Source organism: Phoca vitulina, unplaced genomic scaffold, assembly GCF_004348235.1.
Source record: "Phoca vitulina isolate PV1807 unplaced genomic scaffold, GSC_HSeal_1.0 scaffold1, whole genome shotgun sequence".
Taxonomy (NCBI): domain Eukaryota; kingdom Metazoa; phylum Chordata; class Mammalia; order Carnivora; family Phocidae; genus Phoca; species Phoca vitulina.
In genome coordinates this window covers 11174135-11201672 of record NW_022589704.1, presented here as the reverse complement: position 1 = coordinate 11201672, position 27538 = coordinate 11174135, and the positions used below count along the sequence as shown (strand labels likewise).

The window sequence follows — 27538 nt, the reverse complement described above, 5'->3', positions numbered from 1 at the left end:
ACGAAGACATTCACTCACTCACTTATTCCTTATTAATCCATTAATTTGTTTATTCTTTTCTCCCTCCATTTATTGGGGGAGGAAACGAAAAAAAGACCTAAAATTTGTCAAGTGCCTGATGTGTGCTTTGAAAGCCTTCTAAATACCTTCTTCGGTGCTTAAAGGAGTTTTGGGACAGGTATTACTGTTCTCATATAAAGTATATAAAGTTCAAGTGCCCTTCCCGGGATCACACAGTAGTAAAGAGGAGAGCGAGGGTCCAAGTTCAAGCAGAGCTGAGCTCCTTCCCTTGGGGGTTCCTACTGATGTTTATAGCAATGGTTTCTGGAGACTCTGACATACCCACGTAGCATGGTTTACCTTGTTTAGAAGTTAATTTACAGTCCTTTAGCAGGAAAAAATGTGTATAGTAACATGCTACATTAACAGTACAAAATATAATTGCATTTTTCAACCAACCTCTAGTTAACTGATTCAACAGATTAAGTTAGTTCTCTAGCTATCCTTCTGCTCCCTGAATGCTTGAAGCAACGGGGCCACCCACTGGGCCACCCACTAGTATGCCCAGCTTCTTGTCCCACTGGTTAGGCGTAAACTTACCAAGAGTTAGTTGTGTTTGTCCATCAGTCTGCTTATGTTGGATGTGCTTTCAATTGTAATTATAGAATTTAATTGAGTATTGCTTAAACTAATGAAATATGAGTGTGAAAATAAAGCTGTTGTTTTTTTGTGAAAACATAGATAAGGCAAATCTTCGAAAAAATTACTACTAAATGAAGTTGCAGATGAGATCAATGTAAAAATTAGAAAACACATTGAAACATTTATAAAACCTTTGTATTCAGATTGTTCTGCAAGTATGTTTATGTTTTCATTCCATTTTTTTTTTTTAAGATTTTATTTATTTATTTGACAGAGACACAGCGAGAGAGGGAACAGAAGCAGGGGGAGTGGGAGAGGGAGAAGCAGGCTCCCCATGGAGCAGGGAGCCCGATGTGGGGCTCGATCCCAGGACCCTGGGATCATGACCTGAGCCGAAGGCAGATGCTTAATGACTGAGCCACCCAGGCGCCCCTTCATTCCATTTTTAAGAAAAGAATTGGAAGTGGTAGAGGTTGGATATGATTTCTGGAAGACAAATAATGAGCTCTGGTTAGCCAAAGAAAAGGCCTTGGCCTTGCATATTTGAGTAAAAAAATTTTAATGTGTGTCTTTTTTCTTGATGGCTCACTTTGATTTTTTCCATTTGCCAAGCTGTTTCAATAAATATAAGGTATTATGATGACTAGAACAAAACAGCAATGGTTTGCTGCAAGGAGAAAGATCCATGTGATTTCTCCTGGTAGAGACTTTGAAGATGATATGGGGCTCAAGCAGAAGCGTGGAAGATGGAAGACATCTTCCTCAACAAATGAAACAAATGGAAGGGGAGGACATCCTAGGTGAGGGCACCCTGTAGCTCCGGAGGTTAGGTGGGACTTCATCTGGCTCACCCAGCACCCCCAGCTCCCTAGTGGACATTTCCTGGTGAGAAACAAAAGAGGGCAAGATCAGAACATTCTGTGTAGTTCGAACTCTGTTCTGGAGGACCAAGTTGTGATGAAAGCTTTGTGAACAAAAGAGGGTCTCAGTGAAAGTTCTGTTTTAGGAGGGCTGTTCTGGCAGAGACAAGGGGCCAGAAGGTTTGGAGTGGGATGAAACAGGAGGCAAGGAGATTAGTTGGAGGCAGATAAAGTGATAGATTCAGGAGAAGATGAAAGCAGTGTAGGATAGTGGTAGGAGCAATAAAGGGAATTTTATAAAAATTTGATGCCACTTAGAGTTGAAATTTTATACCATAAATATTAAAAACTTGATATGTGGGTTGCTAATGTCATTATATCACTTTAAAATGTAACACACTTTTAAAACACAGTAATTGTGATGGCACAGTCAAACTTAATTGGTAAATTAAAATGATTAAATATTCCAATTGCATTACCAAAAATTTAACTGTGATGTATGCAGTTTTACATTGTAGACAATGATAATTTTTATAATACCTTATCGCACCAACCTGTGGGAGAGAAAGATTTTATTGACATTATAAATTATAATGTTTTACTTCTAGTATAATTTCTACTTTAATTGCAATGTTATTTAAAGGACTTTAAAAGTATATTCTTTATAATATAATACCATATCCTATAAAGTCCACTTAAAAGATATGGTATTTTTGCATGCCTATCTGAGAATATAGTTTTTTGGGGGATAAAGAGGTAAAAAATGCTTCATCTTTTGGCCCTTTTATTGGATTCTACCAAGACCTCCTGATGAAAAACTTGCTTGTCCAATTACATAGTCTGATGACTTATGTATGGATTAAAGCAGCATTTTCCATGGCATTTTGGGGCATTGAGGTTTCAGCAGAATGAGTTCAAAATAGCCACCAAAGAATGAGAGGGAGTGTGTGTGTGTGTGTGTGTGTGTGAGAGAGAGAGAGAGAGAGAGAGAGAAATAAGAGAGAGAGAGGAGAGGGAGAGAGAGAGAGATGAACTTCAGCCAGTTTAGTGTTTGTGTGTTCTATACATTAGGTCAGGAGTAAGCTTTGATTCAATAAAGTAATTCTAAAAAAAGATGTAATCAGTATTATCTTTTATCATGTAGTGGCATATGGATATAGAGAGCAGTGTGTGATCAAACAGGAATTAATCGAGAAACAACAGGAACTTGAGACAATATGTTTGAGAGGCAAAAGGGATGGGAGATGGAGGGAAGGAGTAAATAAAGAGCACACAGGGCTCTCAGCATGTCTGAGCAGAAGTTGGTGGACATCAGCAGCTGATGAGGAATGCCTAGACTGGATGGAGAGAGAGCCAGTGCAGTCTTTGGGTTGATAACCAGTCTTGAGTGTTAGGAAGCTCTAGGTGGGTTGGGTGGGTATTCTCCAAAACAAACTGTCCCCGGAGCATGGACAGAAAGGACCTCACTCCCTTTAGTATCAGAGACCACAGAAACACTATGTGGGTGGCCTGAGAACAAAGGAGAGATACAGGGCATCAGGGTTATTTTGGACAAATTATCAATTCTGCAACTGTACCAAGCATATAGAATTTGCTTTATGATATGTATTTGGGGTCTTAAGACCTTTCACACTTTTGAACAATGAACTTGCACTGTAATTGATGACCCAGTTTAGTGAACACTTTGATGACTTGCTGTAAAAGACAGGGGTCAACGGTAAAGGAAAAGATTTAGTTCCATGGTCAAAGGTTAAACAGGCCAACCTACTCTAATCTGTTGGATGTTGACCATAACTCTGCTCCACGAGTGGAAGAATTGGAAGCCTCTGGAAGCCTCTTGTTTGAAAGGGACTGGTCTTTACCTCTGGAAGCCTCTTGTTTGAAAGGGACTGGTCTTTACCGTATTTCCTCTCTAGACACTCCCTCTTGTTCAAGGACCTTACCATTAGAGTAATATTGGCATTATTTTCCCAAGGAGACACTAAGTTCTCAAAACCTTATCTAGCCATATGGTTAATAGGATTTATATCTTTTCATTCTTCTTTTAAATTCAACATTATCCTAGACCTACTAATAGAATTTTTCTGTGTCCTTGCAGCTCAGACATTATTCATTTCCATTTGATAAGAATTTTCTAAACTAAATTTTGTACCATATTCACTGTGCTAATTTAAAAACTTATTGTAATCCCAAACATAAATTTTACCTTTAATGTAAAATATTTAAAATTAAACATTTAAACTGATACTATTGAAAAATTAGACCTTAATTTTGTTGTCCACTGAAACAAATGTCAGATTGCTTATTGTTTTAAAAACAAAGTAAATTCCTGAGTAGATAGACCCATGTATTAATATCTCTTGTCTTAATCAGTGTATCATATACTGTGCTTGAATTTGTTTTCAAAATCCACATTTTTTTTTTTAAATCTTAGTGACAAAATTGCCACTGGGTCCTTTGATAAGACTTGTAAGCTATGGAGTGCAGAAACGGGAAAATGTTACCATACCTTTAGAGGTCATACAGCAGAAATAGTGAGTATATTTATTTTATTATATTTTTATGTTACTCTTTTCTTTTCTTTTCTTTCCTTTCCTTTCCTTTCCTTTCCTTTCCTTTCCTTTCCTTTCCTTTTCTTTCCCCTTTCCTTCCTTCCTTCCTTCCTTCCTTCCTTCCTTTTCTCTTTCTCTCTCTTTTTAATAGATTTTATTTTTTAGAGCAGTTTTAGATTCACAGCAAAACTGAGTGGAAGGTATAGTGATTTCCCAAATACTCCCTGCCCTGCCCCATACATGTCCCATTATCAACATCCCCCACCAAACCTGTACATTTGTTACAATTGATGGACCTACATCAATACATCATTGTTATTTCTTTTTAGTAGTCCATTATACAAATAGTGGTTCTACCTTTATGATTAATTTTACAATTATATCCAGTATTTTTAGTTTGTATATATTTTACATGGAGGTATTAATGTAATATATAAACTATTTGAGCTTTTATATCTTGCAGTTATTGTCAAAGACCCATATCCTACATTGACTAAGAAGATATGTAATATGATAAACATTTGAGTACAATATCCAACCTCACCTTTTCTTTTTCAGTGACTTGCTTTTAAAGGACTGACAAGGAATCCTTTATTCTAAGAATAAGATTCTTAGAATAGCTTTTAAAGTAACTTTTTTATATCATGTGAAATATTTAGGCTGGTTGTTTTCTGGATATCATTAGAACTCAAATTTGCATAAATAGTTTGATACTCTAAATAGCTTTTGCTATTGGGAAGATCTTGCCCTTGGCCAATTCTGTGTTACATCTTATAACAATTAGTGAGATAATTGTCTCCCTATGGGACAAATGATAGCTTTTAAAAATAACCAGCCTGCTTATTTTAGGAGTAAAATTTATTTATATTTATCTTTTGGATTCATGGTGTATTTATCCAATAAGGGCTCATGCTATGTTTAATATTTTGCTAGCCACTGGGGGATACTGCATTGCAAAATTATAACTGACCCATTAAATGGCATTCAATATGCACAAAAGACAGCTTTGTGCTAATAAATAAGCCCTTTACATATATTAGCTTAGTTGCACCTCATCACAACCCTGGGAGCTAGATATTTCCCCATTTTACAGTTGAAGATGCCAGGGTATAGAGAGAGTAAGTAACTTGTCCAAAGTTGTAAGAAAGACATAATCCTCATTCTCACACTCCCTTGGAATTTTGTAAAAGTTTTCTTTATATATAGTTCCGAGGAAGACTTTGATGTCAACAACATCAATCCAATAAATATTTACTAAATATTAACTATGTGTCGAGCGCTGGACTATGTGCTTGGCATACCAGATAGAATCACACATGGTTCTTGTCCTGCAGGGATTTTGAAGTTCAGTGGAGGGAGTAGAGGCATCAGTAAATAAGTTCAGAGATGGGTTGTAGGGTGCTAGGAGTTGGTGGGGGGTTTAGTGTGGTCACCCTCCAAAGGAGGGGGCTGTTAAGGAAAGACTGTGCAGGTAGATAGCACATTCTCCCGGCAGTGAGAGCTGCACTGGTCAATGCCCAGAGGAGGTGTGCAACCGGGGTGGGTGCTTTCAGACTCAGATGACTCCATGTGGCCAAAGCAGCACTTGCCAACATTCCCCCATGATGACATGCACAGAATAGGTCAAAAGGCCTGTGCAACACACTTGCGGCGGGGGGCTGCCTGCTGCCCATGGTCAGAGGTGCTGGCTAAGGATCCCTGGTGCTGCCCCGCTGCCTGGGTTAAAGGCACCATGTCTTGTGCCCCTGCACCCCATTCAAAGCCGTATCACGTGGTGAGTGTGATCGAAGTGGGGAAGGCTGGCAAGGCCACAGTATTGATTCATATGCTGTGCTAAGGAATTTGGACTTTATCCTGTGGATAACACCGTGCTGTTGAGACTTTTTAGGTGGGAGGTAGCATGGTCATTTTTACTCTTTGGGGAGATCCTTCTTGTGGCAGCGTGATGTAAGATCAGAAGTAGGGGCCCCCTGACCATCTTGTTGCAGTCCAAGCAAAGACAACAGAGGCCTGTCGTGAGGCAGGTGAAGAGAATGCGAGAGAGGCTGGAGTGGAGGAGTAGGATGGGGTTACCAGGCAGATGTGAGGTGTGAAGGAGAAAAGGGGCCCCAGGGTGATTCCCTGACTTCAGACAATGGCAGGGCCATTCACCAGTTCTTTATATAAAAAGATAAGCCGGTTTGTGGTCATATGACTTGCATGTCTTAGATTGATCCAAGCTGCCTGTGTGATGTCCACACAGAGGCCCTTTGGGGCTGAACCAAGCACAAGGTTGGGGAAGGAGACGTGGGTGCCTGAGTCACGGGCATCGGGGTGGCCGTGGGAACCACTGAGAATTGCAATTTCTGAAAGGAAAAGGGTCAGTATGGGGAGAAGTGTGATGGCATCTTGAGCAGCTGGAGAAGAGAAGAATTCTCCAAAAGATACAAAAAAGAGATAGGAGGTAAAAGAAAAAAAGCAGAGCACTGTCAAAGCTGTCAAGAAGGAAGAGAATAGGGTGCCTGGGTAGCTCAGTCGTTAGGCGTCTGCCTTCGGCTCAGGTCATGATTCCAGGGTCCTGGGATCGAGCCCCATGTCGGGCTCCCTGCTCCATGGGAAACCTGTTTCTCCCTCTGCCTCTCCCCCCTACTCAAATCCGCACTCTCTCTCTCTCTGTCAAAAAAATAAAAAAATCTTTAAAATAAAAAAAGGAAGAAAATATGGAGAACAAAGGAGTCAACACTGCAGGCGTCAGGGAGGTTAAATGGAGTGACCGAGAGAGCCTTTGGATCATTTAACCAGAGTGGTTGAAGTAGTTGGGGATGGGCAAACATGGGCAAGCAGTGATGATGGCACACTATTTTTCCAAGGAATTTGGTAGTGAAAGGAAAAAAAGGAAGCTAAAAAAGAGTACATAGAGTCAAGGGAGGATTTATTTTTATGTAGGAAGAGCTCAAGCCTATTTATAGGCCACTAGGAGGCATCCAGTCTAGACGGAGGGAAAAATTAGTGGGCACGTCTCCTCTAGGAGTGCAGGGAAGAGGGTGTCTCAGGAGGGCAAAGGGATCCCTCTGCACCTGACACTGAAGGGAAAGGAAGTGAGGGCCAGGTGAGCAAGGTCCCCCCATAGGTGTTTTCTCTGGGAAGTAGTGGGAGGCCAGGTTATCTGTGGGGGAGGGATGAGGACAGACTGGGGGCAAGAGTGGGGAAAGGGAGAACGTACAGGGCCAGAGGCACGTTCAAGTAGGGAGAGAATGGTGCTGAGGACACAGCTGAGGACAGAAGGCCCGAATGAGCGATTCCTGTAATCTGCTAGGTGGTTTTCTTAAGCTGAGTGGTGAGGGAGGGCCAATGAGTGGGTGAAATGCCAGCTTGATACAGTTATTAGGAGTCTTATGGACGGTGCTGGGAAAAGACAAGGAGTAAGGTATTGAGGAGGCTGGCAGGAATGATGCTTCCAGGGTGTCAGTTGAATGAGGATGGGGTGCCAGGAAAAGGCAGGGGTCTCAGTGAGGTGGAAGATATCCTGGGGGTGGCTTGGTAAGGATGAAAGTGGAAGCATTGGGAAATTGTACCAAGAGATGGATGTATGGGTAGTGAATTTTCTAGAAAATGTGACATTGAGGTCCAGGGTGTGGCCACAGAAGTGATTATGAAAGGTTGTCTAGGGTCATGGGTCTGGGCTACTGGATTGACAGCTCACACGAAGGCCAGCTAGGACATGGAATTGAGACCGTGAGCCAATAGCCAAAGTCCTGGGCAGGTGACGGAGCAGGATGGAAAGGACTGTGAGGTTAACAACAAGGAAGATGGGAGCCAGAGAGCATGAATCTCAAAGGAGATGGGTTTGCTTTTATTCTTGCTCTTCTGTGGTCTAGATCAAAGCAACCTCTTGCTTCAGGATTCAACCTGCAGAAAGCAGGCCACCCAAATGCCACCCTGGTATCTCACTGCAGAGAATTAGGCTGAACCTAAGGTGGTTGCATCTTGAAGCTTTTCTATACAAAATTAACAATTCAAAACTCTTATCTTTCTAAAATTTCTTCTATTTCCTGCAATTCAGGTGTGTTTATCATTCAATCCTCAAAGCACATTGGTGGCTACTGGGAGCATGGACACAACAGCCAAACTGTGGGACATTCAGAATGGAGAGGAAGTGTTCACTTTAACAGTACGTGCATAATGTCACCAGCTTCGAGGGTTTTGCATTTTCCCTTTGAGTTTGTTTTTATTCATATTCTTATTACAAAATGAATTCTGCGTCAGAAGATATTTTTGAGCTATTGGTTTTCAGACTGCAGTGAAAAGAGTTGTCCCAGTTGGTTTGCTGGCTATTCCTAAAGACTTTGATGGGGGAGCTGAGGAGGCCACATGGGCTTTTTTATTTTGACTAGCTTCCTTCTGTAAGCCATACCACAGACAGCTTAAATCCTAGTGCCATCTATCTGGCTTAAAGCCAAGTAGGCGGAGGCTAGCACTTTCTGGAAGAGGCAGAACTGGAGAAACTTGCCAGAAGATTCCTTAAAACGATAACCATTAACACTCTCCTCCACTACCCACCGGTCTCAGAAGCCTCCTGTATTACAAAGTCTGAAATGACAAGGGGTAAGTGGCAGGAGGAAAAAGGCTAAAGGGCACTGCCCAGAGAGCAAGAGTTGGTGGTGTATCTCCACGGGGGTCTCTGTCTGTCCCCACCACGTGCCCAGCACCTTCCTCCCACCTGCTCTCTCTGCTTCTTCCCACCCCAGCCCAAACAACTGGACACACATAGGGGGATTCTCTGAGCCAATCAGTGGGAACAGCTGGGTGGGAAATCCAATTCTTTTTTTTTTTTATCCTTTCAAATTGTAAATGGATTTCAAATTAGGACCCCTTTCCTAGGAGAGCTTTTCCTAAGAAAGTAAAAAAAAAAAAAAAAAAAAAAAGGACTAGAAAGAGAGAAAAAGCACTCTTTTTAACAAACACCAAGGGATTTTCTGAATTCAGAGTGCCAACCTTAATTAATATAGTATACTCTTTTGATCTTTGTTCTCATCATTTCTGTGGGTCACTGCCTCTTCACTACCTCGTCTTTTAGACAGATGCCTGATGCTCTTGGAAAGGATGTCTCTCCCTCGGCACACCTACACCTGTCTGTCGCCAGACAACACATTTGTCTTGCGTGTTTGGAATTTTCATGTCCAGCTACATTTAATGTTTGCCATTTAGAATCAACCAGAAATTTGATGTGCAAATGAACACTTTCACTATTGAAAAAAGTAATGTTAATTTGCCAAAATAATTTGGGAAACAAGGGATATACTGCAAGCAGAGTCTGCTGCAGAGAGGGGCTTCCTCCCATTGTCTCAGAATGTTTGATGCATCGGCCCTAGACAGGGACCAAGTGAAAGTCAGACCAAAGGCCAGATATTTCTTAACCTATTTAATGTTAAATCATTGTAAGAGGGGCACCTGGGTGGCTTGGTTGGTTAGGGGGTGCTTTTGGCTCAGGTTATGATCTCAGGGTCCTGGGATGGAGTCCTGTGTGTTGGTCTTCCTGCACAGCGGGCAGCCTGCTTCTCCCTCTCTCTCTGCCCCTCCCCACCCAGCTCTTGTGCTCTCTCTCTCAAATAAATAAAATCTTTAAAAAAAATTACCATAAGAATATCCTTTTTTTAAGTTAACTTTATTTCACAAACTTACCTATCACCTATTGTTAACCCATAAAGCCTACAGCCTTTTTTTTTTTAAATAAAAGACTTATTTATTTATTTTAGAGAGAGAGACAGACAAAGAGAGGACAAGAAGAGGAGGGGCAGAGAGAGAGAGAGACAAGCAGACTCCCTGCTGAGCGGGGACCCCTCTGCGGGGCTGGATCTCAGAACCCTGAGATTATAATCTAAGCCAAAACCAAGAGTCAGACACTTAACCTTAACAGACTGAACCACTCAGGTGCGCCGGCCTTTTTTTTTCTTTTTTCTTTTTTTGCATACAGCCTTTTAAAAATTATTTTCAAGACAATGTGAAAGAAGCCCTCTGATTTCTGAAATCATGTCCTCTTCCTATCCATTAAAAATAACAAACAAACAAAACCCAGTTTTATTTAGTTTTACTAAGTTAAATGGACTTGATTTAGTGTATAATTCAACTTTTAGTAAATTTATGAAATTGTGCAACCTTCACCAAACTCTAGTATTTAAAATTTCCCCAAAAAGATACCTGTGCCCATTTGCGGTCTCTCCCTATTACCACCCCCAGCCAACTACTAATCTCTTTTTTCCCTATAGAGTTTTTCCTTTTCTCGCATTTTCTTTTAAACTGTGACATTGTGCATTTGTAGAGATTGTTTTTCTGCAGGTAATGCATGATGATATCCACTCTCTTTCTAGGGACATTCAGCTGAAATCATCTCTTTGTCCTTTAACACCTCGGGAAACAGAATCATCACGGGATCTTTTGATCATACTGTTGCAGTGTGGGAAGCTGATACTGGAAGGTATTTTCTGTCTTTAAGGATTTTTTAATTTGGATCAGAGGGTTAAGAAGACTGTCTTTGCTGTTCACTAGTTCAATCTCGTATCTATTAACTGTGCTTTGGACTCTATAGGAATGGGATGCACCGAAAATAAATTAATTCATTATTTAATGATATTTCTGATCCAGAAAAAAATGTGTGTTATCTTGGAATTCTGAGCAAATAATGCCACACAGAAACATAAAAGGAGAATGTTAACAATAGCCTGGGTGTATGGCTATTATTTGTTCCATGTACTGTGTAATCAAATTTCAATGGCTTGTCATTATGGCAGGCATGGATATCATGAGTAAATAAAATTATGGCTAATTTTCCAAATTAAATTTAGTCCAACAACTTCAATTTCCTTCCTAATTATTTTGGGTTCTAGTTGCTAAGAAGTTAACTAAATTAGACTATTTGCGTTGGAAAGCTCTACCTTGGACTTGCCTGCATCTTGATAGAGGGGCTAAGTACCAGGGGTTACTACAAGATGGATACACCAAGAAATGAGGGAGAAGGAAGGGCCCTTCAGACACTTGATGGGTAGTTTCTGAACTACCAAGGGGTCCACTGGTCTGGTATAAGAATACTTCCAGAATTTCAGACCAACTGTATTATTTTTTACCCATGGCTTTCTGAAGTCTTAAGTAATGTTTTTATTTTTGAGTGCTTCAAATGTAAGTATATTTTTGCCGAAATGAAATTAGTAGCCTAGTTGACTCTTTTTGAGTTACACTACAACTATCATTGCTTTGTCATCAAACATATTATTTTGTAAAAAACAAAATTTTGACTCTCACACCAATGGGCTTGACATCATTATTTGTGCACATATGCTGAAACAAGGTGTCTTTCACCAGTGTGAATCCTTTCCATTTTGTAGGAAGGTGTATACCTTAATCGGGCATTGTGCTGAAATTAGCAGTGCTCTATTCAACTGGGATTGCTCTCTGATATTAACTGGCTCTATGGACAAAACCTGCATGGTGAGCTCAAGAAATATCTTTGCTTTACAGTTCTCCTGTGTGCACTTTTTACTGTGTCGGACAGTCATTGCAACATTACCTCATCTCAAAGGGGCTGTAAAATTAGGATGTTAATTTATAAATAATTGTTATTTTTAAATGTTAAGTTTCTGATCCCCCAGGTTTTAAAGAATTATGATAGAGTGAAACCATGTTAATTGAATCAAATGTATTACAACATCTTATTTTAAAAGATATGTTATTTTTCTTTAATGTCTCTCTGTTCATTTGTTAAACTTTGATTAGAGTGAATCTCAAGGAGGCTCAATACAATATTTCCCTGCCTTTAAATTTCTGTTGCTAAGAGCTTAGACTCTGGAATTAATATCTGATTACATACCCGATGTATTACAATCTTAATGCACTTTTCATTCTCTAGCATTATAGTTTCAGATCAAGCTCCTTATCATTCGATGACCTTTTTATGAAAAGAGGACATTTTCACTCCAATCAGTGAAGCGTGCACTTTGAGATCTTGCCTAATATAGGGGCAGATTTGCACTATCCATTCTAAATGTCTGTCTCTGGTCTTCTCTTTGTCGAAAGTGTGCCTTGTGAGACGGTTGACTGTGGTCTCTTGTCGTGAATCCATGTAAACTTAATGGAACATGTGAAAATTGTACACATGATCTTGGCACAGTTATTCAGCTAGCCATAAGTATGTCATAAGGCCTACTTCTTCCCATTTTTGCACTTCAGACAGGAAGTCATAGTCACCTTCTTTTTCTGTTGTAGCTGTGGGATGCCACAAATGGAAAATGTGTGGCAACGCTAACAGGCCACGATGATGAAATATTAGACAGCTGTTTTGATTACACTGGAAAACTTATTGCAACTGCTTCAGCCGATGGTAGGTCATCTGTTCATATATTTCAGTTGTTTGATAAACATGTATAATTCTACACTGTAGGTCATCTACCTGATGACCAGCTGTGAGAGAAACTACATCTGCCTCATCTCTGTGATGTTGGTCATTACACTCTGTCAGTATCATATTCTTGGTAACCACAGGTTATAATGTCTGCTTCATCTCCTTGACAACCACATCTGATGTTATACTGGGCCTTCGCATCTTCACATCCCCTGGGTAACTATATATAATGGTATATTCTGGGTCATCGCCCTAATCATGCATTATGCTATACCACGTCAACCTCATCAACCTGACCACCATCCATGGAGCTATAATAAATCTGCATTATCTCCTTTATACCATATGTGCTGCATGTAACACATCTTTGTGATGAACGTATATGATGCTATGCTGTACATCATGTTCTTGCTTACCACTTAGGATTCTACCCTGGGTCTGCATCATCTTACTGGTAACTATGGGCTGGTAGTACACTACATGTGCCTCAGTTCACTGAAGACCACAGATGATGCTACAAGACATCTATGTCATTTCCCTGTTGACCATGTATGCTATTCTGTTATGCCCACCTCATCCCTCCAGAACACATGTTACATGCTCTATCTACTCCATCTCTGGGTCACCAAGCAAGATACTGCATTATGTATCATCATCATCCTGATGACCATGCATGATAATACACCATACTCAAATTTTCTTAAAAACCATGTATGATATTACACTCTACCTATATCATCTCCTCGCTTGTTGCATATGATGTGTACTATGTCAGCATCATCTCCTTGATAACCATGTGTGCCATGATACTAGAACTCATCTTGATGACAAATATATGTGATGCTACACTGTATCTGTGATATTTCACTGAAAACCCCATATAATGCTATGTGATGTCTGTATCATCTCATTGACAACCATCAGTATTGGTATACTACATATACACTATGTCCTGGCTGATAATTTATGAGAGTAAACAACAGGTCATCCTCATGATAACTATGTATTCCTGACAAGCATGTAAGAGGCTACACAACTTCTGCCTCATTCACTGGCCCCCCTGTCATTATATCATATCCATGACCACCACATGTGATACTGTGTCTGCATCGTCTCCTTGACAACCACATGGGATGCTCCATCTACACCATCTCCTTGGCACGCATATGTAATGTTATACTAAGTCTATGTCATCTCATGCCATCACCCAACCATGTGTGGTGCTGTTCTATGAGTCATCACCTTGATAATAAAGTATGATACTACACTACACTGCATGTCCTCTTCCTGAAGACTGCAGATAATTCTACACCACATCTGTGTCATCCACCTAATGATCACGTATGGAGCTGTGCTAAGTCTATGTTATTCCTTTAATGACCATGTATGATGCTATCTTATGTCTATATCATATACCTGACTGCTATGTTTTAATTTACAGTCCTTGTCATTCTCCTTAAAATCATGTATGATGCTACACTATATCTTCATCTAATCCTTTATAACCATGTATGATACTCTACCATACCTTCACCATTTCCTAGAAATTTATGTGTGATGCTGTAATATTTCTACCTCATCATCTTGACAAACACGTCTTCAAGGTCTTCTATGTTTGGATCCCTTCATTTACAAAACTGCATGATTCCACGTTAAGATATAAGACTATATCTTTGAAGTCTGCTTATCACACTATCCTTTAATGTCATCTCCTTGAGTGCTATGTGTGAGGTTATCATGTGTGTTATCTCCATGGTAGGCTCCTATGTTATGCTCTCTGTGCCCACAATTAATGAGGTTATGTGATGTTAAAGCGTGTCACTTCACTGACCTCCATTTATGATGCTATACTCTGATTGCCTCCTCTCTCTGGCAACCGTTCATGATGCTATACCTTATATCATATCCTGATAACCACATCATCTCCCTGACAATCATTAAGATGCTATGCTATTTCTGTGTTATCTCCTTAAAAACATGTATGGTGTTATACTATGTCTGTATCATGTTCTTCACAATGACATCTACATCCTCTTCTTGAAAATCATGTATGATGCTCTACTATGAGAGTTTCCTCAATTACCACATATGAGGCTACATAATATATGCATCATATCCTAGAAAACTATGCTGTTATGTGAAACCTCCAAGACAAAAGTATGTGTGATGCTCTACTACTACTATCTCATCCCTTTAAACAACCCTGTAAGATGCGATAGGATGGACTAGATGATTTCTGTATCACGTCCATGATAATCACTGCACCATGTCTGTGCCATTTGGAAAACAGTATGATGATACATTATTTCTGTGTTATTTTCTTATTTTTATGCTGAAATCTATATGTCTCATATTCCTGAGAAGCACCTATGACATTACAATATGTCTGTGTCAAGTCCATTATATCCACATATGACGTGAATTATGTCTATGTCGTCACTCTGATGTCCATGTATGACACTACACTATGTGTCATCTCCCTGATAATGTATGTCACCATGCTACATTTGCATCATTCACCTGACAACCAAAGTGATGCTACAGTATTTCTGGGTCATCTCCTTGACAACCATGTATGAAGTTATACTATGTCTCATCGTGTCTCTGACAACGGATGAAGCTATATGCTATGTTTGCGTATTTTTCTAATAATCCTGTATGATGCTCTATTATGGGTAGTCCCCTGACAATCATGTATGATGCTGTGAGTATCTGTGCCATCTGGTCCACCACGTATGATGCTACAGTATGTCTGTGGTAAGCTCATGTAATGCTATCGTGTGACTGCATCATCTCTTGTATAACTGTATTCGTTTGCCAGGGCTGCCATAGCAGAGTACAACAGACTAAGTGGCTTAAACAACAGGAATTTCTTTTCTCACAATTCTGGAGGCTATAAGTTTGAGATCAATGTGTTGGCAGCCTTGGTTTCTTCTGAGGCCGGCAGGTGACAGTTTTCTCCCTGTGTCTTCATGTGGTCTTCCCTCTGCATGTGTCTGTATCCTCATGTCTTCTTATAAGGGCACCAGCTCTTTTGGGTTAAGGCCCACTCTAATGACCTCATGTTAATCTATTTCTTCTTTAAAGGCTCAAACTCCAAGTAAGTCAACTTCTAAGGTGCTCGGGGTTAGGAATTCAACATAGGAGTTTTGTGGGGGACACAATTTGGTGCATAACACCATGTATGACATAGAGCATGTTTGCATTTTCTGCCTAAAGGCTTCTCTCCTTGCAAATCCCAGGATATGACATGTCTGCATCATGTCTTTGGTAATCATATGTGAGTCTATGCTATAGATCATCTTTCTGACAACCACATACCATGCTACACTATGTATCATCTTTTAACCTGCTCTGTATGATGCTACATTGCGACTTCCCACTGTCCTGATAGCCATGGATGATGCGGTACTATGGGTAAGCTCCCTGATGACAGTGAATGATGCTTCATGATGTCTGTATCATATCCTTGACAAATACATATGATGCCACACTCTGTACCAAATTTAAGTATGCGTCATGCTATGTCATTACTACTGAATGTTTCGATAAATACATCATGCTGTACCATTATTCATGTCTTTGACAACCTCTTAGGGATATATGCTGTATATGCTCTACTATGTTTATGTCATCTCCTTGATAACCATGTGGAGTGCTACACTATTTTGCATCATCTCCCAGATGATGATGTGTGATGATATAGTATGTGTCATATCCATGATGGCCTTATATGGTGCTACAATATATCTGTGTCATCGGTTGATGATCCATTATGTTGCTACACTGGGTATGTGCCATCTTCCTGTGGTCCACAGATGATTCTACACAACATCTCCATTATCTGTTTGATGTCATGTATGATGCTACACTGTGTGTTTTCATCTCCTTGACAACCACACATCATGCTCCACTATGTCTACATCATCTCCGTGATGACCACCTGTGACACTATATTATATCTGTGTCACCTCCCCATGAATGCATATCATGCTGTACTATGATTATGTCATCACCATGTCAGCACACTTAAGCCTCCACTGTGTCTAAGTCATCTCTTTGATAATCACACATGATGTTTCATTATGTCTAATTCCTTTAGTGACCGACCCTATGTGACGCTACATCATGTGCATGTAAACTTAACAGCCATTTAAGAAATTCTAGCAAAAATGGGATGCTTTTTTCAGACATGACTTGTTCTTTGTTTGCCTGCATTTGTTCCTTGTGACTAACATACTGTTAAGTAGTCACATATCCTTTGTGTTATAATCAGTTGTAGAATTTTGCCCGTGATTCATTTTAATTACAGTCTTTATTCCACCTTTGTCTCCCTTTTCAAAATTACATTTGCATGCTGTTCCCTTACTCACTAGGACTTTTCAAAGGTGATTCTTTGATCATACATAAAGTTCTTTCTATATCCTGGAATATAAACACCCTGAATTTGGAGAACTCTATCTTTCAAAGTAACTACGTTCTTTTTCATCTTCTTACAGAGCTTAGCTTTTTAAAATCATCCCTCAATGGTAATTAATCTACCCTTTTTATTTTAAATATCATTCTCACTTATATAAAAAAAAAAAATCCATTCAACAAGAATAGGGAAGCTACTTTGTGCCAGGATTTGTTTTAGGAACATGGGATATATCAATGAACAAAAGAGAGAGGAATTCCTTCCCTCGTGCAGCTATATTTTGGAGGGAGAGACAATGAAGAATATCATATATGTGTTTTCCATAGAATGTTAGAATATAGAGGATGTTAGATTATAAAGAATGTTAGGAGTTTGTCAGCACTATGGGTGGAGAAACAAGCAGGGTCTGGGGATCAGGATGCTGAGAGATGGATGAGAATTAACTGCAAGTTCAATAATTCTTTTGTTTTCTCTATCATCTTATATGTCCCCTAGCAGTGATTCCATTCTTTCCTTGATCAATAAGACATTACTTCAGGGGCGCCTGGGTGGCTCAGTTGGTTAAGCGACTGCCTTCAGCTCAGGTCATGATCCTGGAGTCCCTGGATCGAGTCCCGCATTGGGCTCCCTGCTCAGCGAGGAGCCTGCTTCTCCCTCTAACCCTCCCCCCGTCATGTATTCTCTCTCTCTCTCTCATTCTCGCTCTCTCAAATATATAAATAAAATCTTTAAAAAAAAAAAAAGACATTACTTCAAAAAAACTTTTTTTTTCCCTTTGGTATGTTTTGTAAACCTCTTCTCATTCTGCGTCTTCTAAGAAGTCTTGATGTTTGGAGACATCTTGTTTACTTAACTCTGCTTCTTGCTTCTCATTCCCTACTTAAAACTGGATCCATTCAACAGGGTTAGTTGAAGCTGTGAAATGACATCTGTTTCTTCCCATTTATCACCTTTTACTTCCTCATTTGAATCACTCTCAAGGCTGCATTATTTTTTGGTGTCTTATTCATATTTCTATCTTTTAAAAAATATAGTTTTAGGCGATATTATTTCTGTGTTTTCTGAAGCTTAAAAATGCTTTTGAGAAATTTAGAGAATTACTGTAGGCAGGATATTCATTTTTGTTGTATTAACACATTCTTTTTTTTAAAGATTCATTTATTTTTTTGAGAGAGAGAGAGAAAGAGAGCAAGCGAAGGTGGGAGGGGCAGAGGGAGAGAATCCCAACCAGACTTCCTGCTGAGCACAGAGCCCAATATGGGGCTCGATCTCACGACCCTGAGATCATGACCTGAGCTGAAACCAAGAGTTGGACACTCAACTGACTGAGCCACCCAGGCGCCCCAATATTAACACATTCTTTAAAAAAAAAAAAAGATTTTATTTATTTATTTGAGAGAGAGAGAGCATAAGCAGGGGGGAGGGGCAGAGGAAGAGGGAGAAGCAGACCCCTGCTGAGCAGGGAGCCTGATGTGGGGCTCGATCCTAGGACCCCGGGATCATGACTTGAGCCAAAGGCAGACGTTTAACTTACTGAGCTACCCAGGCGCCCTATTAACACAATCTTAAAACACATTGGTCACTTTAAGGCTTTTGAAATGTCCGACTAGCAAGGTTTATATTTTTAGTCATATTAATTGTAAAATAGCAATTTTCATCTGTTTCTTCCTGAAGTTGACATTGTCAGAAGGGCAAGTAAAAAATTTACTAAGATGTTTTGCTCTTCTCTGAATGAAAATTAAGTAACCAAAATTCTCTATCGTTACCAATTTTGCCTCTATGTAATTTTGTAATTGCAATAAGAGAGCAGCCTTCATCCGGCCAGAAAAATTTTAACTTTTTCTCTGACAACAATTTTACTACTGCTGTTTTTCTCCTTCTACATTTATTTAACTCCTCCATTCCTTAATTCTAAGGAGTGTCTATACCATTTCTTCCTTCCTTCCACCCACCCATCCATCCACCTTTCCTTCCATCCACCCATCCATCCATCCATCCATCCATCCATCCACCCACCCATCCATCCACCCATCCATCCACCCAACCACCCATCCATTCATCCACCCACCCATCCATTCCATCCATCCATCCATCCACCCATCCATCCATCCAGCATCCACTTATTGAGTGTCTACTGGGAGCTTGGCACTTCTGGGCCCTGGGGATACAACAGGGAACAAATCATTCTACCAGCTCTTTCTGTAGAAACGCTTCCCTGGTGCCTGTTCTTTGCCCAGCAAGTAGCGGCTGTTGCTCCATTTCAGGAAGGCCTCTCGAACCTTCTGTAACCTTAGACTCCTATTTGGTGTGTGATGCTGGTCTGGCTGCTTATTTCATTGCCCGCCTCTCAAAACTTGTTTTGATTCTCCCTTTTCCCATTACAAACTTTGTCTTTGTGGATTCCTCCCCCCCACCTTTTCTACCTTGGAACCCATCATTTCTTCTAAGAAGCTCGGGGCTGGAGGGGCATCCTGCTTCCCCTCTTCTCCTGCAGTGGCGCCAGCTTACATGTGCAGTTTTAGGTGGTGGCTCTCACCACAGGCAAGAAGACAAGCAGCACAGAGCCTGTATGTCAGAGGAATAGATATTCCATAATTCAGGGCACATGGCTCAAAGTTCTGTATTTCGGACGCATTCATATGTGTTTCCACTCTTTCAAAAAGGAACAGCAAGAGTTTTCAGTGCAGCCACAAGAAAATGCATTACCAAATTGGAAGGCCATGAAGGCGAAATTTCAAAGGTGAGTTGCTTTCTCATCTGGAGCAATTTATTTAGTTTTAAAAACATAGCATGCTTAGTGTAAATAGGTCTGTTGGCACTAGGGCTTGTCCAATTATCTCACTCTTTCTAGAAATCAGCTACCTAAAAACTATATTTTTAAGTGTGACCTCAAACTTAGCATAATAAAAGATTCCTAAAACCTCTTAAAAAGTATAAAACAGCATTTTTTCTCAGCCATCAGCAAAAGATTGAGTTCACTGAAAATACCTATTAAAGCTATTTAAGAAACCTACGAAGTGCTTTTCCTGGTCCTGGCAGACACACAAGTATATTTTATGCAAAAAACATGCTGTGCAGCAAGTATCAAGTGTTTCATAAATTAGGTGCAATTGAGAAAGTATTTCCTGGAAATATTTAACACTTAACAGAGTTTAAAATGACCTACTTTGAAACTTCAAGGCTGTAGCTTACGATTTTGTCTAAGCTCCTCCCACAAGCTGATTCACAGAGCAGAGCCTTCCAATCAGTGATCTGAGGTTTAGCTGTGTCCTCCAAAAACTCTGGAAATGCCGGGACTTGGTGACTCTCAGCTCCCACCCAGCTCAGCCCAGTTCCTTCGTCTCATACCTGAGATCAGATTTGCTCCTTCCTTTTAAAGGATCAGTTTGATGGCTTCAGGTCCTGGAATGTTGCCCCTGGACCCTGGAACGGCCTCCTGCTGTACTCTCCCTCCCCCTCCCTCCTCTGCACCTGCTGCCAGTGGCCAGGAGACCCTGCCCTCCAAGGTTGGTCTCTGAGGCCACACAGAACACATCTCTTCCATAGGCTAGGAGGCATTAGGGCCTGGCAGGAAGGGAGATAGGGAAGTGTGGATGTGGGAGACAGCTTAGGAAGAGAGCCCAGGCCATGTTGCTGAGTGACTGGTCTGATAACCATTGATATGCATGATGTGGCCCACTCAACAAGCGCACATGTTTTTGTGTATATAAAGAGTTCTCACACTCTATATTGCATTTTAGGTTTATGCGATATACTACTTATTGAATTGCCATTCAGCAATGGCGTTTCTATGGTATACAAAGTTAAGGTATTCATTCATTCATTCAGCAAATGCTTTTTTTTTCCTTTTTTTATTATGTTATGTTAGTCACCATACAGTACATCATTAGTTTTTGATGTAGTGTTCCATGATTCATTGTTTGTGTATAACACCCAGTGCTCCATGCAATACATGCCCTCCTGAATACCCATCACTGGGCTAAGCCATCCCCCCACCCCTCTGCCCTCTAAAACCTTCAGTTTGTTTCTCGGAGTCCATAGTCTCTCATGGTTCGTCTCCCTCTCCAATTTCCCCCCCTTCATTTTTCCCTTCCTTCTCTTAATGCCCTCCATACTATTCCTTATGTTCCACAAATAAGTGAAACCATATGATAATTTACTTTCTCTGCTTGACTTATTTCACTTAGCATAATCTCCTCCAGTCCCATCCATGTTGTTGTAAAAGTTGGGTATTCATCCTTTCTGATGGCGAGTAATATTCCATTGTATATATGGACCACATCTTCTTTATCCATTCATCTGTTGAAGGGCATCAAGTCAAAAAATGGGCAGAAGACATGAACAGACACGTCTCAAAAGAAGACATACAAATGGCTAACAGACACATGAAAAGATGTTCATCATCATTAGCTGCCAGGAAAATCCAAATCAAAACCACATTGAGATACCACCTTATACCAGTTAGAATGGCAAAAATTGACAAGGCAAGAAACAACAAATGTTGGAGATGTTGTGGAGAAAGGGGAAACCTCTTACACTGTTGGTGGGAATGCAAGTTGGTACAGCCACTTTGGAAAACAGTGTGACGGTGCCTCAAAAAATTAAAAATAGAGCTACCCTATGACCCAGCAACTGCACTACTGGGTATTTACCCCAAAGACACAGATGTAGTGAAAAAAGGGCCGTATGCACCCCAATGTTCATAGCGGCAATGTCCACAATAGCCAAACTGTGGAAAGAGCCGAGATGCCCTTCAACAGACAAATGGATCAGCAAATGCATTTTGAGAGCTTTCCCTGTGCTAGGCATTGTACTGGGGACACAGGGACAAAAAAAGCCATGTTCTTGATCCTTGTCCTCATCAAACCTTCAGTTATAGAGGTTGTGACCCAAATCGTTGTCTTACGATGACTTAGAGAGGGTTATAAGCGTGGCGCCCAAAGAAATAGTGAACTAACCACTTCCTTTGGCAGTCGCTCAGATACCGCTTGGCACATAGGGGGCACTCAGGACATATTTATACAACGTGCTTTACTTTGAGTGGCAGTAAAACGAAAGTCCCCCCAACATTCACTCGTTCTGTGGCACAGACTGAAGGACGATCTATATGCTTCTGATTACAGAAAGTTGGGTTATAGGGATAATATGGAGGCTTGGGTGTGAAGGAACCTGACTTGTGTTCTTATCCACACCAGGGCTGTCTCTTTGTTTGTTTGGAGAGACTTGCATCTTGAGTCTTTGGAAAGAAGCTAGGTGGGGAATACTCGAATTAGAAGGGAGCTTTGGTCTTTATCCTTAGAACTGTGGGGCGGGGGTGGGGTGGCCAGTTATACTTTTCTGTCTAGACTTTAATTTTCATGTATTAGTCCCTGCAATCCGCCCCCCCCCCCCAGGAAGGAACTGTTCTATGTAAGAATAAATGTCAAGCAGGGAAGATGACAGGTGCTTAGTCATGTCCCCCTTTTGCCGATTAAAAATATATCAGGAATCAAATTACACAAACCTGTCATTTTCCTTTCTCTCTTGTAGATTTCTTTCAACCCCCAAGGGAATCATCTTCTGACTGGCAGTGCTGACAAAACAGCTAGAATCTGGGATGCTCAGACTGGTCAATGCCTCCAGATTCTTGAGGGGCACACGGATGAGATCTTTTCATGTGCTTTCAACTATAAAGGCAACATAATCATTACAGGTATGGGAGAGAGAAACACATAGACTTGGTTTTCTTTTTCAATTGGCTATTAGAGTTTCCAAGCTGAATACCAAAAGGATTTTACTGCTCTCCCTGCCCCCTCTTGCAGGGTCCCTGGTGCATGCCCATGCTTCCCACACTCGTGATTTAATTTTAGTTGCATGTGGGACCACAAGGGTGAGCTCTGACTATAAGGCTTTGTTGAATTTTGAATTTTAGTTGCTCTTAACAAAGAATTCAGTAACCTGCCTTACTGGTTACCGCCTCTCCCCAGGCAGTGCCCACCGAATGGTTAATATTCAGTTGTCAGTAAGTATTAGTAACTAAAACAGGCTAGGACACAAGTTCTGCACTTTTGGACTTCCAGCCCATGAGAGATTTATTCTTTGAGCTAAGTTGTTTTCTCCTTGGATGCCCCCTGCTAACACCTTAATATTTGGGGGAAGAGAACCCATATTGAGCATTTTTCAACCATTAACAATTTATTGTGAATTAATTATATTAGAAATGTTTTATAAGAACTGGATTGAGAATAGGTTAACTTCGATTGTGGGAAGTGACAAGAGTATGGTGTGATGTTAGTGCGGTGCCTCTGGAAGCAGGCCCTAGCAGGGAGTGGGGTGGTAAAGCTGTGTGGGGTAGGGGTGCCCTAAGGGGACACAGAGGACATAATCTGCCTAACTCCAGTGATTCTTACTGTGTTGAGCAATTTCAAAATTGCTTAACTGGTCCAATAAGTTAAATGTCCCACGTGCAAGGTTGACTTTCTATATTGGCTGATTAAGTAGCTTCTTAGTCATATAACTTCAGGGGTGCTGAGAATAATCTCCCTTTTTGCCCTAAAAACCTCATGTTACTATTTAATTGTGGATAATTTCTAAAATTATGGATTACTTTCTGGAGTTTATGATTTGCTAGCATCACTAAAATGTAGGTACTCTTAAGGCAATACCATAATAACCCACATATTTTATTGTGAGCACAATGTCAAATCCTTTCCCATGACAAGGAAAGAGGTGGGAGGCAGTGATGGGGGCACCAGAAGCTCATGTAGGAAGCTGATGGCAAGTAAGGAAAAGGAAGCTGGGGCTGTTTTGTCAGAGGACCAGCCTTTTCTAGTCTACATAGTTCATGTTAGACCAGCTGTGTGGTACCTCTTCCCGGAGTCACAGGAGATCCTAAGAGACTTTAGGGAAGAACGTTGTTTGTGCCTCATTTTGCTGCTGGCATTTGCGCTCCTGAGCTCGTTAAGACGTTACTGATTTATTTAGTGTCTCTCAAAGCACCAAAGTGCTAAATACTGGCCTGCTGGATGGGGGAGCTTACTACAAGGGGGGTGACACTTCTGTCTTGTCATCACCAGAACAATCACTTTGTTTGAATGGATCTACCCCCTTTTCTTGACGGGCCCAGGTGTGATTAACTGCATGAGTTTTCATGGGCTGCCTGAGGTTGGGCCTGAAATCACAAAATGGAAGGAACTTGGCCAGCATGGTCATTAATTTTTTTTTTTAGAAGATGAGGTGTCTTTTGGTGGAATGAACAGTTTTCATAGGCTCTCCCAATCCATGTAACCAGCACACTTCTTATATCAATGTTATGTGCCTGGCTCCCAAAGGTCAGAGAACCAGCAGTGCCCAGCGCTGCTCCATACCAGAGTGGCCATTTCCAAAGGCAGAGTGAATGTGAATGGCACCCTTGGGCAGCAGTTGATCAGAGCTGCTTTGGGAGAGTGTCTATCATAGCAGTGGGGAGGTAAAAGAATGCACATTTCACATTTTACCAACAATGAGAAAAATCCGTTGACATTTTGAAATGTTCTGAAGTGGAATGTGTTGCCGCCTCATAAGTTAATCACCCTGATCTGGTGATGTTCAAATTCACTGTCTTTCCACTTGACTGCATTGTTTGAGGGGAGGGCAGAGGGAATGAGCAGAGGGGAAGGCTGCATTCTCAGGGGTCCAGTTCTGAGATGCCATGAATCTCACACGTATGAGTAGGACATGAACTTGCCCAATTGATGACTGACAGGAATCATTAAAAATAGAAAATTCTTGCCCCCAAAATGCCGGAGCAGCTCAAAGACTCCACAGCTGGGCACATTGAGTACATTGACCATCGTCAATGTCCCAGAGAAGATCAACTTGTAAAAAGGGAGAGTTAGTGAATGAAATAAAGAAAAAATAACTTGGTGAAATTTGTTTTATTAGGTAGCAAGGATAATACGTGTAGGATATGGCGCTGACTGAAGAAAAAGGCAGTTGGTGAACAAATTTGCTAGTAATGGAGATCAAGACCTGGAGCTTCACAGAGAGCAAGCAAGCTGTTTTGATATTTCATGTTTTCTCTCTTTCCAAAAGTCAACAATTTATACACTATCCTTAGGTTCATGGATATGACCATTAAAACTGATAAAGTTATATCATTTCTTGATATTATTTGATGGGAATGACAGGAAAGAGCATAATGTTTGGCAAATGTCACTGGTCATTTCAATTTTGTTTTTATTTTTAGTAGCATCATGGTAGTGATTAAGGAAACCAGAGTGATTTAACAGTGTGTCTCCAAGATTCTACTTTGTAGGCTATTATAATTTCTGTTGAATAAAGTTTTTGGAAGCAGTTTTTAGTGAATTGTACATCTATATTTATGATGTATGTTTCTCTTTTCTTGTGATGAGAACTTTTAAATCTACTCTTGTAGCAACTTTCAAATATACAATACAATATTATTAACTAGAGTCACCATGGTGTCTATGACATGCTCAAGGCTTATTTATTTTTTAACTGGAGGTTTGTATGTTTTGACAGCCTTCACCCATTTTGCCCATCCCCCCAATGCCCTGCCTCTGGCAACCGCAAACCACCAATCTGTTCTCTGTATCTATGAGTTTCAGTGTTTGTTTTTTTTTTTTCTGTTTTGTTTTTCTTTTCAGGTTCTGCATATGAGTGAGAACATACAGTATTTGTGTTTCTCTGTCTGACTTATTTTGCTTAGCAAAATGCCCTCAAGGTCCATTCATGTTGTTGCAAATGGCAAGATTTCCTTCTTCTCTATAGCTGAGCAATATTCATTTGTATTTATACACCACATTGTTCTTATCCATTCATCCATCAGTGGACACTTAGGTTGTTTCCATATCTTGGCTACTACTGTAAATAATGTTGCAATGAACATCGGGGCACTTATATCTTTTCCAGTTAGTGTTTTCATTTTCTTCGGGAAGTACCCAGAAGTGGAATTGCTGAATCATATGGTAGTTCTATTTTCAATTTTTTAAGGAAACTCCATGCCGCATAGTGGCTGCACCAGTTTGGAATTTGACTAGAAGTTGTATTACTTCTTTAGTGATTTTAATTTGTGTAACTAAGAATGAGAAAGGCAAAATTGGAAGCCTAATCTTTCTTCCCTCGTACTCAAAAGTATATCTATACCTCCTTCCCCCAGAAAAAAAAGTTGACAACCTATACTGAGTAAAATGAGGGCAGCATATAGGGAAAGCAAAATGGATCTCACTTAATAGCAAATATATTCTGAATTCATAGTGGGCATAAAATATATAGGCAGGTTTTTCTCCAGAAAAAAAGTTAAACAGAATAGACCTTCGAACTATTGAATTAAAAAATCTGGATGGAAAACAACTGAGGTACCAGGGAAAATCATCAAACACCAACCCAATTGCTACTGAAATACTAAAAACTATTTTTAAAAACACTTTTCTATGTAAAAGTGCTGTAATGTATATTAAAAACTATTGTTAAAAGATAAAGCACAAGATAAAACCAGTGATGCCTGAACCCAGAGCAAGAGAATGCATGGGAATCTTATGGAGTCATTTTCTTAATGGTAACAACAGTCATCAGGGTGGCTGAGTGTGTGTCGCCTGCCAGACACCGGCCACCCACTTGACACGGATCATCCATGCAACCCTCCCAGCAACTGTTTCCGAGCAGGTAACAGTCCTGATCTGAAAATGAGGAGGTGAGTCACACTGAAGTGAAATAATCTACCAAAGACACCACGTGTTAGGGATTCTGGCTCCATTACACTTTGTCCTTAAATGAACAATCATGGGAGAAGAGTATCAGATGTATCAGTAGGAAGGTCGGGGCTGCGAATTATCCCTCAGATCATCAATGGATGTCTAGCACCCAAGAAGAAAAATAAAACAAAAGCAAAACAAAACAAACAAAAACTTCAGTGCAGCTGCTGGAAGGAGGACGTTCAGAGATGGGGAAGCCAAGCAAGGCTTGGATTAGAGAAACCTGGGCCAAAATTTAGCCACTTCTTCTGAAGCCAAGAAGAAGTTGACGTTGACTCTTCCTTTCTGAGTGTTTGATGGCTTTAGGGAAGGTGGAAATGCTATTTTGTTACATCATTCAATAGAGAGAGCCAATGTATGGTCACGGAGATCATTCTACACCTCACTGACCTATTTAGCTGTAGGAAGCCCCTCAGTCAGAAAAGTTTCCTCTAATTTTTATGTGTTGAAGAAATCTTTCTTTATAGAATACTTATTAAAGTTTCCAGTAGTATTTTTTTTGTTTTTGAGAGAGAGAGAGAGAGAAAGAGAGTGCACATGTGTGAGCTGAGGTGAGGAGCAGAGGGAGAGAGAGAGAGAATCTTAAACAGCCTCCATGCTCAGTGTGGAGCCTGAGGTGGGGCTTGATCTCATGACCCTGAGATTATGACTTGAGCCGAAATCAAGAGTTGGATGCTTAACTATCCAGTAGTATTTTTTTTATTATTGAAGTGTAGTTGATATACAATGTTATATGAGTTTCAAATGAACAACATAATGGTTCAACAATTCTATACATTACTCAGTCATCATCATGAGAAGTGTCATCACCATCTGTCCCCATACAGCATTATTAAATGTTATTTACTATATTCCTTATGCTGTACTTTTCATCCCTGTGACTTATTTTATAACTGGAAGTTTGTACTTCTTCCAGTAGTATTTTTAAGCTACTTAAAAAAAAAGCTACTTAAAAAAGCTAC

At 40.4% G+C, this 27538-nt stretch overlaps 1 protein-coding gene across 3 annotated transcripts in view; it reads left to right on the top strand.

The window, feature by feature from the left end:
* DAW1 (dynein assembly factor with WD repeats 1) overlaps positions 1–25395 on the top strand; it is a 50010-nt gene extending 24615 nt beyond the window's left edge. For 2 of the 3 annotated variants that reach the window (XM_032400669.1, XM_032400679.1), the window contains exons 6-13: positions 3937–4036; positions 8097–8204; positions 10402–10508; positions 11413–11515; positions 12290–12404; positions 19506–19582; positions 22372–22534; positions 24745–25395. In XM_032400669.1, coding sequence (XP_032256560.1) covers positions 3937–4036; positions 8097–8204; positions 10402–10508; positions 11413–11515; positions 12290–12404; positions 19506–19582; positions 22372–22534; positions 24745–24779 — 808 coding nt within the window. In that variant the 3' untranslated portion in view covers positions 24780–25395. Of the gene's footprint in view, positions 1–3936; positions 4037–8096; positions 8205–10401; positions 10509–11412; positions 11516–12289; positions 12405–12565; positions 12999–19505; positions 19583–22371; positions 22535–24744 lie in introns of those variants that run through there. The other variant, XM_032400689.1, reaches the window with a different exon arrangement.
* The last annotated feature ends 2143 nt before the right edge of the window (positions 25396–27538 follow it).